Here is a 13,971-nt window from a genome sequence, read left to right on the forward strand (position 1 = left end):
AAAGGCAACATTTTTGAGGTATAAAGTTGTCACATTGTCATGTATTCATATAGATCTCCTTATTTGAAGTATAAGCATGATTTTGGGGGTTTTGGTTGAGTTGTCCAAAAGATGTGGGTTCTAGGGGTTGTCAAGCTAGATCTAACCCCTTCATGACCCCTTAAAGCTTAAAGTTGCAAACTTTGTTGGTCCCTATGTCCCATTCATGCAATATGTCCATTATGAAGTCATAAATGAGCCTTAGAAGGTATTTCTAGCATGTATGGACGTAAAGTTGGTAACTTTACGTGTTTTGCCTACCTTGGGACATCAAATATGTGTTTTGGAACATTGGAGTGAGAGTTTAAGGGCTTAATGGGTCAAGACCCTCTTAAAAGGACCTAGGGTCAAGAACCTTTTAAAAGAACCAAGAATTATGACACCAAATGGAAGACAATTAATCTACAATTCCAACCAATTCTTACCCACCAATAACAACATATAAGGGAGTGTTGTTTGAAGAATTTTGACAAAAAGAACAAGACAATAACACACCTAATGTGGATGAAAATTGATCACACAACATCACAAGAACTGAGAGTAGAAAGAAACATGATCAACAATGTCCATTAAAAAGCAATTTACTCAAGATTTCAACCAATTCATCAAGTAATTGAAACAAGAACACAAGAGGAAGAAAGAATCAAGACATACCAATACTTATGAGATCGATTTTAAAACTTCAAACATACCATAATTCTCGTTAATCACTTTCCTTCTCGCCTTACGTCCCCCATTCACGTACACCCCCCCCCCCTCTCTCTCTCTCTCTCTCTCCTTCGTTGTCATTTCTTTTTTCCTTCTACTACCGATCGACGAGAAACAATCAAGAGGTCAAGGTTTATTTGGGTTGACTGCATGATGACACTCAATATGCCGTATACACAAAAAAAACTAGCTAAGGAATTAAAAAAACGAACAAACCCCTTTATTCCCTTAAACACGTCGATTGGAACACAGGGTTTCAATTTGATTTACAATTAGGTCCCTCCCTTATTTTTCATTGCACATAATATACCCTAACCCTAGATAAAACAACATTAGGTTTCTTTTTAATAACTTTTCAGTCCGTCAATTCTATTAATGTCTTTTTACGACTTGTAATTCACCCTAAAATCCACAAACCATATTAATTAAATTATACACCATCTTAATTATTAATTAATTCTTTTAACATTATTAGACATCGTTTTTATTCAATTTATTTCATTTTAGCATCACACAAAGGAACAAATCGAGTAACGGAAACTAGCGTTGTTGATGGAGGGAAATTCAGGTCATTATAATTTATATGTGTGGACATTCACATTAATGTCGGTCTTCTTCTTGAAGATCTAATTGCACCCAACGGATTTAATGTCGGGCATAGGATCAACCAAATTCTGAATGTGGTTATCATGCATAGATTGAATTTCACTTTCCATACTCTCCTTCTATTTAGAAACTTCAGATCCTGCCATTGCTTCCCGATAACTGGATGGTTCATCCATACCCACCAGTGTACAATCACTGATGAACATTTCTCCTTCAGTTTCTATTTGGAAACCGTAAAACTCATGAGGGAGACGAACTCTATTTGTTTTGCAAAAGGGAGTAGTTTGAATTATGTTGATTTTCTCAACACTTGATCAACCTCAGGTTGAGTGCTAGTTTCAACTACAGGTCATTCTTCGTATGTCTATTGAATTTCTTTAAAGATCAATTTGGCTCCTACTAGCTTCTATGGACATGAGCTCCCTCTCGAGGTGTAACGACTCAAAAATACGACCCAAAAATTTCATTTTTCAACATAACCAAAAACCATAATTTGAGTGTCATATCATAAATCCATACGTGATGTATCTCAAAATAATAATAAAACACTGTGCGGAAAACTGTATCATATCCATGTCATATAAAAACCAAGAACTAAATCAACTCCCAGGATAAAAGTTGAAGCTGTGGTGTGTGCGATGCCATCAACCCGAACTCTTCCCTCTGCTAGCGGAAGTACCTGGAACCAAAACTGAAACTGTAAGCACGAAGCTTAGTGAGCTCCCCCAAATTACCACATACCATACAATAACATATCAAGCACATACTGGGGCCTTGCCCCCTCCATCGGACCGAAGTCCGAAGCTGACTGACTGGGACCTTGTCCCCTTCATCGGACCGAAGTCCGAAGCTAACATCAGACAGAAGTCCGAAGCTGACTGGGACCTTGTCCCCTACATCGAACCGAAGTTCGAAGCTGACATCGGACCGAAGTCCAAAGCTGACTGGGACCTTGTCCCCTACATCGAACCGAAGTCCGAAGCTGACATCGAACCGAAGTCCGAAGCTGACATCGGACCGAAGTCCAAAGCTGACTGATCATAGCATAAACATATCACTTAACATGAACACACATAATCCTGTCTGAGCCACGAAGGCATCAAACATGCTAACTACTGCATCGGATCAAAATCTGGATACTACTGCTAGCTAAACGGGCCGGCATTGTGGCCTTAGACCCGTTCCTACTGAAAGGAAACTCACCTCGTGAACTGGCTGCTGAGTGAATAGCTCTGAGGGCTAACTGCTGCTGCTCCGGTATCTCCCCGGCTACAAGTCCATAAACACGCTTAATCAAATACTAAACACTGCACTGGGTAAAATGACTCTTTTACCCTTAGTCAAAGTCAACTCTCGGTCAAAGTCAACCCACAGTTGACCTGACTCGCCGAGTTGGGCCGCCAACTCGCCGAGTCCTTATTCTCACTCCTCGACTCTACTCGCTGTTACTCGTCGAGTATGGCATCGACTCGACGAGTACTCTCCCGATCCAAGAACTCAGACAATCTTCATCCGACTCGCCGAGTCATATGAACAACTCGACGAGTTGTTCTTGAGCTTAAGGAGATTGCCTTGGACTCGCCGAGTTGTATGAACAACTCGCCGAGTCCCCCCATTACTGAGTCTACCCTCAAACTCGCTGAGTCCACTCCACTACTCACTGGTCCCACTCGACACCGCTCAAAAGGAAGAAAATCGGGGACTCGCGACTCGACTCGCCGAGTCGTTCTTCCGACTCGCCGAGTCACCGCCATGCAACTATTCTACACTCGATTTTGCTCGAATCCAATACATACAATTGATAGATCTGAGTCCAATAAGCTGATTTACCACGTAAAGTTTCCAACTTTACGTGTACAAACACATGAACAAGGGAATAAAGGCTAAAAGATGCCTAAAAGGGGTAGATCTAGGGTTAATATGCAAAATAGCTCCATAAAGGCAATAGATCTGGGCTCTACAACTCCTAAATGAACAGATCTAAGAATATCTCGGCATAATAGAGCTTCCATATCAACATAAGGCTTGAGAAAAGCACTAACAAGATCTAGAAAGGGTTTTAAAGCATAAAAGGGAAGGGAATCAGAAGAATACCTCAAAGAGCTCTTGCTTTCCCTTGAATCTCTGCTCTAAAATCTTTCTCCTTGCTCCTTTCTTCTTCTCCTTCTTCAAGCCTTCACAATTGCATACAAAATCACTTAGAATCACTCAAGAACGAATTAGGGTTTTCTCACAGCTTTTGAGGGTGAAGGAGGCGAGATTGGGGGCTATAAGGTGGCTTAAATAGTGGGCAACCCGGGGATTTAGGGTTTCTCCCAGACGGACAGACTCGCCGAGTCCAGAATATGGACTCGCCGAGTCGCCAGCTAACACGTGCTCGAAATCCCGACCCTACTCGGCGAGTCAGGCTATGAACTCGCTGAGTCCCTCTTGCAAAACTTCAAAATAAAAACCAAGGAATTATCATACCGGAGACGGCTTGATACACGAGGAAGAAGCCTCTTCGAGAAACAACACTTTTTTCTCAGAAGCATGTATAAAAGATATCCAAAAGATTTTTGAGGATAGCCCATAAAGTAACACTTTTCCGATCTGGGTTCTAGTTTACCGCTTGCCTCGCAACGCATAAAATCTTCGCAACCCTAGATTTTCAAATGTGATTGGGAGGTTTCCTATTCCACATTCCGGATGGTTCCTTTTAAATATTTTAATACTCTTTGAATTGTTTAACAATGTTGAGTACATTGATTACTCGTATACCTGTTTAACTTTCCCACATCATAAGCAATACCGGCTCGGGTGCTTGTCATGACATACATCAAGAAACTGATAGTCGGAGGGTATGTTAATTCTAATTCAACCTTACCCATACTAGGCATTGACAAAAGTTTTACGAGGAGTCCATGGGGGTACTAACATGTGAACATTCTCCATAATTGAATTAACCAAGAGGTTTTTTCAATATAATGTGGTTGGGTTATCTCAATACCCTTGTTTACTCGTTTAGCTCCTTCCCCGTATATTTCATATAGAGTTTTCTCAGTATAATATGATTGGGTTACCAAAGGAGAGCTGCCTTTTGACCTTGCAAGTGGGTGCAACCCCTTGATCACCACTATTTGTTGAGTTCATGATCAAACCTGTCTTATAGAAATGTTTAATTTGCATTACCAAACTTGAATCAAATTAATCACGATCGGAACCCTAGTTAAAGTTGTATGAATTTCAAATACTCCAAAATAGATGATATTAAAATCACGTAACATGTATTATCTTCGATCTCCTTATAAGGTAAACAAAACTCAAAAATATACAGTTAGTTTTTTTGCATCATAAAATGCATAATAAAAATTAGAATAACAAATTAAAATTACTCGATGAAAGGCATCCGCTTGGTCCAAGAATTTTCTCATGGTATATCGGAATAAATATATTACACTTTAAATCATATTATCATATATGTTTTCAAATTAAAATTACTAGATGATATTAAAATCACGTAACGTGTGTTTGGACCTATGTTTTCAAAATAAATATATTACACTTTAAATCATATATCATTTTTCTTGCGATAACTTTCTATGTTTTTCAAAATTAATTTAGTACTGAAAACAGAAAAATCAAATCAAATTCACAAAACAAATAACATTAGAAAACTGTTTATATAATTACATCTCAACCACAACTAAATATTCTTTTGAGATTGAACAATATATCTTATAAAAGAAAGAATATTTTAATATGTAACATTGCAACTTTTGTTTATTGGGACATGTCTTAGACAACGTAAGTAGAGACCAACTGGTTTGTTATGCTGGACGAAGGTTCAATAGGGGGAGGGGGTAGGGTGGTAGTGGGCTACATAGAGGTGTGTTTGTTCCAATCTACTTGCAAAAGTTTTGGAGGGCTATTTGTGTTAATTTAATATAGTTCAGCCCCTTGTATTTAATTATTATTTAAGACACTAGCCTTGGGTTCAAATCTAATATTTTTTTTTTCATCCTAGTCCCTTGGTTTAAGGACCAAACACAGTCTCCCACATGGACCATGTGATTTTAGAATATTAGAATTTCCCCAAAACCATGTGTTAGAACTTAGATTAGTCCAAGATTTCACTTTGTTCTCACCTAAGCTAAGGTAGAATAACGATATTAAAACTAGTTTTATAGACCATGGCTCGAAAGTCGAAACCCTATAAGACTACATGCTCATTGGTCGATCCGATTTAATGGTAGAAAGGTTGAATGTTGTAACTTGGTATCTAGTTATGCAAACCATGGTTCTAAGTTCTAACTATTAAAAGGTTGCATAAATGCATGGATCATGTGTTCATTTGATTTAGAGATATGAAAGTTGAATGTCATAATCAATCATACAGAGTTACGGACTAGAGCGTTAAACCAATGAGAATCACATATTTAATGCCTCAAAGGTTGAATGTTGTTTATGGATACATATACTAACACCCAAGACCCAAAGAGATCAAATGGTTCATGGGTCATAGGTCAAATTTGTTTAAAGCTAAGAACGTAAAGTGTGATAACAAATTATTTTTTAGCATTGTAGACATATTTACTATTTTATTGGTTAGTTAATGGAGTTATTATGACTCTTATAGAAGATTGTATTATTTCAATAATTAAAATGAAGTGATAGTGAAGTGGGGTTGGGACCATATGCTAGTTTTACTTCTCTTAAAACAAATTTCTTGGCCTAGAAATTGGTAAAAGAACATATTGTTGGATTGTTTGCATACAAAAGGGAGGCTTTACGGATATTGTAAACTATTATTCTTCTCACCTACAAAGCTAAAAACCCTACAAAATCTTCCAAACCCCAAAATAAAACTATATTATTTTTCATGCTAATTGAATCTAAAAAGGCATGTAATGCTCGATCCCCAATGAAATCTACATGAACAATCTTTTGTTATGCACAAATATTCCCCATAAACACATTCGAAGCAAGATCCAAACACACCAAACAAGAAAAACTAATCTTGAAGCAAAATGTAAAACCCAAGATTCAGTTCACTAAGGGGTTTGACCAAAAATGGTCAAAAGTTCAAAGAATGACAAAATCTGCCTACCGTTATAACTTTTGTCAAATAATTTTAGAGAAAAACATATAATTGTTAACAAAATAATTATTAACAGTTAGTTATATCGATGCTAGTTTTACTCAATTACTCAATTAAATGATGAGATCTCCATAATCTCCTTCTCATTAATAGTCTTCTTTCTCAATTCTCACGAAACAATGTCGTCCTATGATTTGGGGTAAAGGGCCTCGATTGTTGAGGAATTAGGAGAGAGAGTGGGGAACCACCTCCCCTGTTCTTTATTCTCTTTAATTTCGATACTTTGATGTACCCAGAACCAGGTTTTTATCAGAGAAGACCCCCCCCCCCCCCCCCCCCCCCCCCCCCCCCTGTCTTCCTCTCTCTCTCTCTCTCTCTCTTCAAATTCCACATTTTCCTGAATTTTCCCATTTGTTTTCTTTATTACTTCTCTCTGTTTCTTGCGTACACAACAAATAGGTGTAAGTGAGAGAAAACATAGAGTCCTACAGAAAACAAACTCAACAGGGGTTTCTCTTTGATTTGACTCTTTGTTTGCAAATATTGAAACCAAAATGCCAAGAAACTGCCACTTTCTTCTCCTCTTTATATCTTGAGATTCAACCCTTCTCTCTACTTTCTTTTTTCTCTTGTGGGTTTTCATAAAAACACAATCTTTCATCCCCTCTTGTTTTGTTTCATTTGTAATACATTAAACCCCCAATTTGTTTCTAGTAAACAGATTCAATTTTTGCACTCCATTGCTCTGAATCTAAAGTGATTTTTCTGTAAATAGTTTGTTGGGTATCTATATATGTATGAAGTTTTGGAACAATGGTAGATGAAAACTGCAAGAAGACTAAGGTTTGATTCTTTTGACAATGATTGGTATTTTATTTTTTTGTCTGTATGTATGTATTGAGACGTTGACGTTAATGGCGATGAATTGAAGGTTTCTTGGCCTAAAACACTCAAGAGATGGTTCAGTGTTAAGAGCAAAGCAGAAGATTTCCATGCCGATGATTTTATTTCTGGAGGTGATTTTGTGATTTTATTCATGATTATATATTATTTTTATTTGATTTTTTTATATATATTTATATTGGGGAACACTAATTGACTTGCTGTTTTTTGCTTTATTTCTGTATCAATGACTGTATGTTTCTGTACATAATTCATTTGGAATCTCAATCTCTTTTATCTACTTTTTCTCATTACAGTTCAAGATCGGTTCTTTGTTTTCTTCTTCCTTTTATGGTCTTCAAATAGTTCTCATCTGACTCGACATTTACAAATTTTGATTATTAGTTTTTATTTATGATTTTATAGGTAATAATCTTGTTGAGGGTGAATAATATTTATTTATGAACTTAGTACAATGATAAGCAAGTTAAAAAAAATCAATTAATGAATGATTTTATATAGTAATGTTTTTAAACACTTATTTGAAGTGGCAAAAAAATACTTCAATAATTTATGATTTTATAGTCATTAAAATACTAGGAGCCACCATAGCTGCTATAGGTCTCCTTTTTGTTGTATTGTGATTAATATATGTTGAATTTGATGCAATTTACAGTTACAGTAGCAATTACTACATCTTAAAACAACTTTCTTGATGGGGTAAATTTGCAGGTGGAGATGAAGAATGGAGGAACAATTTCAACGAAAGAGAAGCATGTACGATCAAGAAAAACAAAAGAACAGGTGCAATTTATGAATATTTTATAAACCCATTTAATTTAACATGATTATTACACAAATTAGAATGAAAAATTTGCTAAAGGTCCCAATTATTTCTTGATTCGACAGAGAAATCAAGTAAAAAGAACACCAATCGTCGTAGTCGAAGCAAGATCGAACTTGATGCTACTCTAGTGAGAGACGTCGATAATTATAGGTTTGTTCTCGTGGATTGTCATCTTCGATCTTACTTTCATGTTTATATGTTCTTATTTCTTTTGAAAATTGTTAATAGGATCTTTGTAGCAACATGGAACGTCGCTGGAAAATCACCACCGAGTGGTTTAAATCTTGAAGATTGGTTACACACATCACCTCCTGCTGACATTTATGTTCTTGGGTGAGTGTTATTTCGACACAATCAAACTTTTCTTTCCGCTAATCATGTTTACCATAATGCCTAATTCCATTCCGATCTTGTTCGGGAATCAGGTTTCAAGAAGTCGTTCCTCTAAACGCCGGAAACGTATTAGGCACAGAAGACAACGGTCCAGCTAAAAAATGGCTAGCACTGATTCGAAAAACACTCAACAGTCTTCCAGGAACAAGCGGTGGATTCCATACCCCGTCTCCGATTCCGGACCCGGTGGTGGAATTAGATTCCGATTTTGAAGGATCAAGGCAAAAAGCCTCGTCTTTCTTCCAACGCCGTTCTTTCCAATCATTAAGCCGTAGCATGAGGATGACCGAGAGTGAAATGTCGATTCCGCCCCCGCAGTTCGAGCGGAGATATAGTGTTTGTGATCGGGCCATGTTTGGGAACCGACCTGGTGATTATGAACCGTATTTCAGATGGGGTGGTGGATCTTCTGATGAAGATAATGGGCCGGATGATTCGCCTAATGACACACATTACTCACAAATTCCATATAGTGGATCTTTCTCAATGGAAGAGAAAGATAAATTGATAGGAAACTCGAGGTATTGTTTGGTTGCAAGTAAGCAAATGGTCGGGATTTATCTTACTGTATGGGTAAAAAGTGATCTTAGGGATGATGTTCGTAACATGAAAGTATCGTGTGTTGGTAGAGGATTAATGGGGTACCTAGGAAACAAGGTACAAGCTTTCTCTTTCCTTCAAATTTGTGTTCTGTTTATGGAAATATTGATTTATTGTTATATAAAATTGATTTCAGGGTTCGATTTCCATTAGCATGTCATTGCACGAAACAAGTTTTTGCTTCATATGTACTCACTTAACCTCCGGACAAAAAGAAGGCGATGAGCTTAGAAGAAACTCAGATGTTATTGAAATTCTCAAGAAAACTCGGTTTCCAAGAGTTCAACGAAAGGGAGATGAGAATTCTCCACAAACAATCCTTGATCATGAGTAAGCCAAAGTTATTTCCATTAAATTTAGTTTTCATATGCTTAACTATATGCTAAAAGATTGAATTTGTATGAACGCTGATGCCGCAGTCGAATTATATGGCTTGGCGACTTAAATTACCGGATTGCCCTTTCTTACCGAGCTGCAAAGGCGCTGGTTGAGATGCGGAACTGGAGGGCTTTGTTGGAAAATGACCAGGCAAGTCTCGAAACTTAGTCATATTCAGAATTCAAAATTATGCCCAAAAGACTGAAAAATGATCGATTTTCTTTGTATGATTATATATAGCTTCGGATAGAACAAAGAAGGGGACGTGCGTTTCAGGGATGGAATGAAGGGAAAATATATTTCCCTCCAACTTATAAATATTCAAATAATTCAGATCGATATGCGGGGGATGATATGCACCCTAAAGAAAAACGAAGAACTCCCGCATGGTAAATCCTACCCAAAACTTGAATTGACCAGAATCCCATTTGGGATCTTTACTAAAAACTAAATTGGATTGAATTTTTTTTCTTGTGAAGGTGTGATAGAATTTTATGGTATGGAAGAGGACTCCATCAAATGTCGTATGTTAGAGGGGAATCAAGATTTTCAGATCATAGACCTGTTTATAGCATTTTTTTAGCAGAAGTTGAATCTATAAACCGTAGCCGAATCAAGAAAACCACAAATGGTTCTTCACGGATTGAGGTTGAAGAACTTTTACCTTATTCCCGTAGATACGGTGATCTTAACTTTTACTAAATGTAAGATCTCCTCTGTTTTTTTCCTAGAAGTATCATAACTTAAATTGGATTGGTATCTAAGATTCTTCATTTTCTCTTCAGGAAATCACACATTTTGCATTCCTTTAACAAATCGAAGAACACAAGTTCTGATTTTGGGATTCGAGCCGGAATTTTCAGGTTTGCCATTGCAGAAAGATTAATGCTCTGTTTTTTTTTTCCAATAATTATTGTAAAGGTGTCTTATTCTCATTTCGTGCATTTGCTTCAGGTTTGAAGATTCTCAATGAAGAAGAATATGGGAATTTGATGAAGCCTCCATGTTCTTTTATGCTTCAGAAAAGGTCGCTCCTTCAATTTGTGTAAAAATTCTAAATAAATAAAACTTAATTTCGTGATCTGATACTTTTTTTGTTTCTTGATTGAACAGAGTTCGTGTACGAATGGATGAAAATCCAGAAGGTTCTTTTAGCTGTTTACTGATCAGGTACTCATTGCTAATGATCTAACGCTTGTTCGACATGTTTAATGATTTACACTTGTTAAACATGTTTCATGATGATTGTGATTTGTGGGACTCACCTTTATTATGAAAATTCCTCATTGCTACTGCAGAATGGGATCAAGGCACCAAAAGTAGCCGGACATGAGTGTTCATTCTTTCGAGACACCCAAATCCAGAGCCGTGCATTGAAGACTTGTACATTGTGCATTAGAAGTTGTACATTGCTCTTAATTTGAAGGGCAGAAATGGGATTTGAAGCTTTTGTTGCTTGCTTTGAGGGGTTAATGGTTTTATACTGCAAAGGTGGAATTTTTACTGAAAAAGAAAAAGTTAAAGACTATTGATTGTCACTGATACTTCATTTTCCTTTGATTTGTAAATTCTGTTAAAAAAAGTAAAATTCATTCCACCACCTTCCACTTTGCATTTGCTATGTCAGTGTTGGGTCTGTGAGTGTACATATTTTATCTTTTCAGATGTTTGGGATTTTCTTTTTTGCTTTCAAAATCTTGAACAGTAGGAAACATTCAAAGGTTTATGTAATGTACAAGTGATCTTGCATAATGTACAAACGATTAAATAATTTTATTATAGATTTTGGAATTTCTTTTTGGCTTGTCAAACTCTTGAAAAGGCAGGTCAAATGGGTAGGAAACACTCAAGGTTTATTTAATGCTCAGTTATTAACTTGTTATTGGAAAATGTACAAGCTATTGTTGTTCTGGTATTGTTATTATAATACTACTAATAATAATACGAAGAATAATACAAATAATAATACTTAACTAGTAAGCCAAGTGGAATTTCTTGTTTCTTTTTAGAAGTATAAACATACAAACTGAAGTTTGCTTATTACATAAAAGTTAATTGTGATGATGTTTTTCAAGAAATCCCCAATACCCATCATTTTTTTTAATTAACTGATATCATTGATTTTAATTTACTTTTACATGCCCAATTTTTTTTATACAAACGATTATATAATTTATAGTAAAATAATAATAATAATAATAATAATAATAATAATAATAATAATAATAATAATAATAATAATAAACTATATGCTCATTAATATTGTACCTGGCATATCATTTAATGAAGTTAATAATGCCTTAGCTAAATAAACAGATATATTTACAGTTTTAAATTATATTAAAAACATTAATTGTATATTTATCCCGTTATGCTAACAAGTAACAATCAAGAAGTTAGAAGTTGAAAATTTGAATTATACTGTATAGGATTCTTTTACTGTATATTTGGTTCAATTTTTTTTTATTTACAATTTAATATATTGGTTATTAATCAAATCTTAATGAATTAGAGGAAAGATCATGTGGGACTCTTTTTTTGGTAAGCATTGTGAGAACATCTTTTATATATATATATATATATATATATATATATATATATATATATATATATATATATATATATCTCATAAAATCGAGTATAGTATAATATTAGAGAGTAAAAAAAGTGGAAAAAATTTTGGATCATTAAAAGTGAAGCATGGATTACTTTTATGATCCATGATTCATTTTTTTATGATTCATTAGTCAATTTTAATGATACAAAAAAAAAATTTCAATTTTTTTCTCCAATATAGCACTATCTTCGATTTTACTATTTTAATTTTTTTTAAATTTATTTAAGGTGTTTTTACCGAAAAAAAGTAATCACCGGAACCGGATAAATTATATATATATATATATATATATATATATATATATATATATATATATATATATATATATATATATATATATATAAGGAAGGGATATATGGAAAACATAAAAATCATAAAAATGCATAAAAAAATACTTAGAGATCTCAAATCTTTTTTTGACTTTATATTCTTAAAAATCGTAGCTTTTTTTTTATTTATAAATTCGCTGAAAAAAAATTTTAAAAATCGATATTTTATTTTATTTATTTTTTATTTTTTCGGTTTTTTTTTAAAAAAAAATTTCAGCGAATTCATACAAAAATATGCGGTTTTAAAGAATATAAAGTAAAAAAAAAGATTTGTGATCTCTAAATATTTTTTTATGCATTTTTATGATATTTAGGGTTTTTTGTTTTCCATAAAACCTAAACCTATATATATATATATATATATATATATATATATATATATATATATATATATATATATATATATATATATATATATATATAGGGTTAGGCTCATGTGAGACCACTTGATTTTGTGAGACGGGGAGACCAAATCTTGACCATTCATCTTGAATAATGAAAGACTGATATTAATTCAAATTAAACCATAAAATAGGCGGTGACAATTTTGTAAATTAATGGAACTTTGGGATTAAATCAAGACACGGAGGGGCAGAAATGGAATTTTGCATTCTTTTTCGTTCAACACACAAAAACACCCGATATTCTTCCTAAAAACCCTAAGATACGAACACTAAAACCCATTTGATCCAAATCTCGATCATCGTTCTGCTTCCAAATCTCGATCATTGTTTTCAGACTCCTTATTCTCATTATACTTGAAATTCATCTTCCGATTCTTACACGAAAACCACTCGATAATCAACTAGAACATTAAAAACCTTTTGATTTTGAATTTGATATCGAATCAAAAGGCTCATTCTATAGATTCTGATTCTGATTTTGTATCAATTGCTGTTCCAATTAAGTATAATACCATAAACCTCTTGTTCTTATTCAATAAACCTATTTGTTCTTATTATAAAAAGTTTTTTTCACTTTAAATCGTTGTGTATCTTCAATAAATGTCTAATAATCGAGATATTTCACTAGCGATTTATATGTCGAAGTCAGGATGTAACGGAATATAGCATTATAAAACATACAATCTAAACCTAAATCTCAGTATGTGATTTATATATAGTCTGTGTATCTAAATGTTAACTCTACATAGTGTTCTAATTATTCCCCATTTCATTTGATCTAAATATTCTTAATCCAAATCAGCAAAGATGTTATGTTATTCTAACTAATTATTCATCATTTAATTATATTTAGATTCATAAATTGTCTAATACTATAGATTTTGGTAACATAAATCTCTTATTATGATTGTAGTATAGTGTGTAGCCAAAAAAACCTTTTTATATTCTAGTGAATTTTATGTTGATTAATAAATAGAAATTTGTTGTTATGTATTTATAGAACTGTGACCAGATTATATATCATCAACTAATAAGAATTCTAATAGAATTTGTTGTTATTGATGCAACTAAAAAAGTGCAAACAAATA

The 13,971-nt window shown here is 34.1% G+C and overlaps 1 protein-coding gene across 1 annotated transcript; it reads left to right on the plus strand.

Moving 5' to 3' along the window:
* Positions 1-6,842: 6,842 nt before the first annotated feature.
* On the plus strand, positions 6,843-11,337 carry LOC145055632 (type I inositol polyphosphate 5-phosphatase 4-like). The gene is made up of 14 exons (XM_079003998.1): positions 6,843-7,276; positions 7,365-7,449; positions 8,048-8,119; positions 8,225-8,312; positions 8,391-8,495; positions 8,588-9,212; positions 9,292-9,485; positions 9,575-9,683; positions 9,774-9,922; positions 10,013-10,237; positions 10,319-10,396; positions 10,488-10,560; positions 10,647-10,703; positions 10,832-11,337. The coding sequence occupies exons 1-10, from the start codon at positions 7,247-7,249 to the stop codon at positions 10,233-10,235; spliced, it is 1,680 nt and encodes a 559-aa protein (XP_078860124.1). The 5' UTR covers positions 6,843-7,246; the 3' UTR covers positions 10,236-10,237; positions 10,319-10,396; positions 10,488-10,560; positions 10,647-10,703; positions 10,832-11,337.
* Positions 11,338-13,971: the final 2,634 nt, after the last annotated feature.

This window comes from Lactuca serriola, chromosome 5 (genome assembly GCF_051521515.1).
Source record: "Lactuca serriola cultivar US96UC23 chromosome 5, Lser_US96UC23_V15, whole genome shotgun sequence".
Taxonomy (NCBI): Eukaryota; Viridiplantae; Streptophyta; class Magnoliopsida; order Asterales; family Asteraceae; genus Lactuca; species Lactuca serriola.

Bases quoted from the DNA above. Each gene is read 5' to 3' on its own strand.
- LOC145055632 (XM_079003998.1), top strand. From the start codon at position 7,247: ATGGTAGATGAAAACTGCAAGAAGACTAAG. The intron at 8,120-8,224 runs GTGCAATTTATG...TTGATTCGACAG, and splicing joins CAAGAAAAACAAAAGAACAG to AGAAATCAAGTAAAAAGAAC. The intron at 9,213-9,291 runs GTACAAGCTTTC...AATTGATTTCAG, and splicing joins TGGGGTACCTAGGAAACAAG to GGTTCGATTTCCATTAGCAT.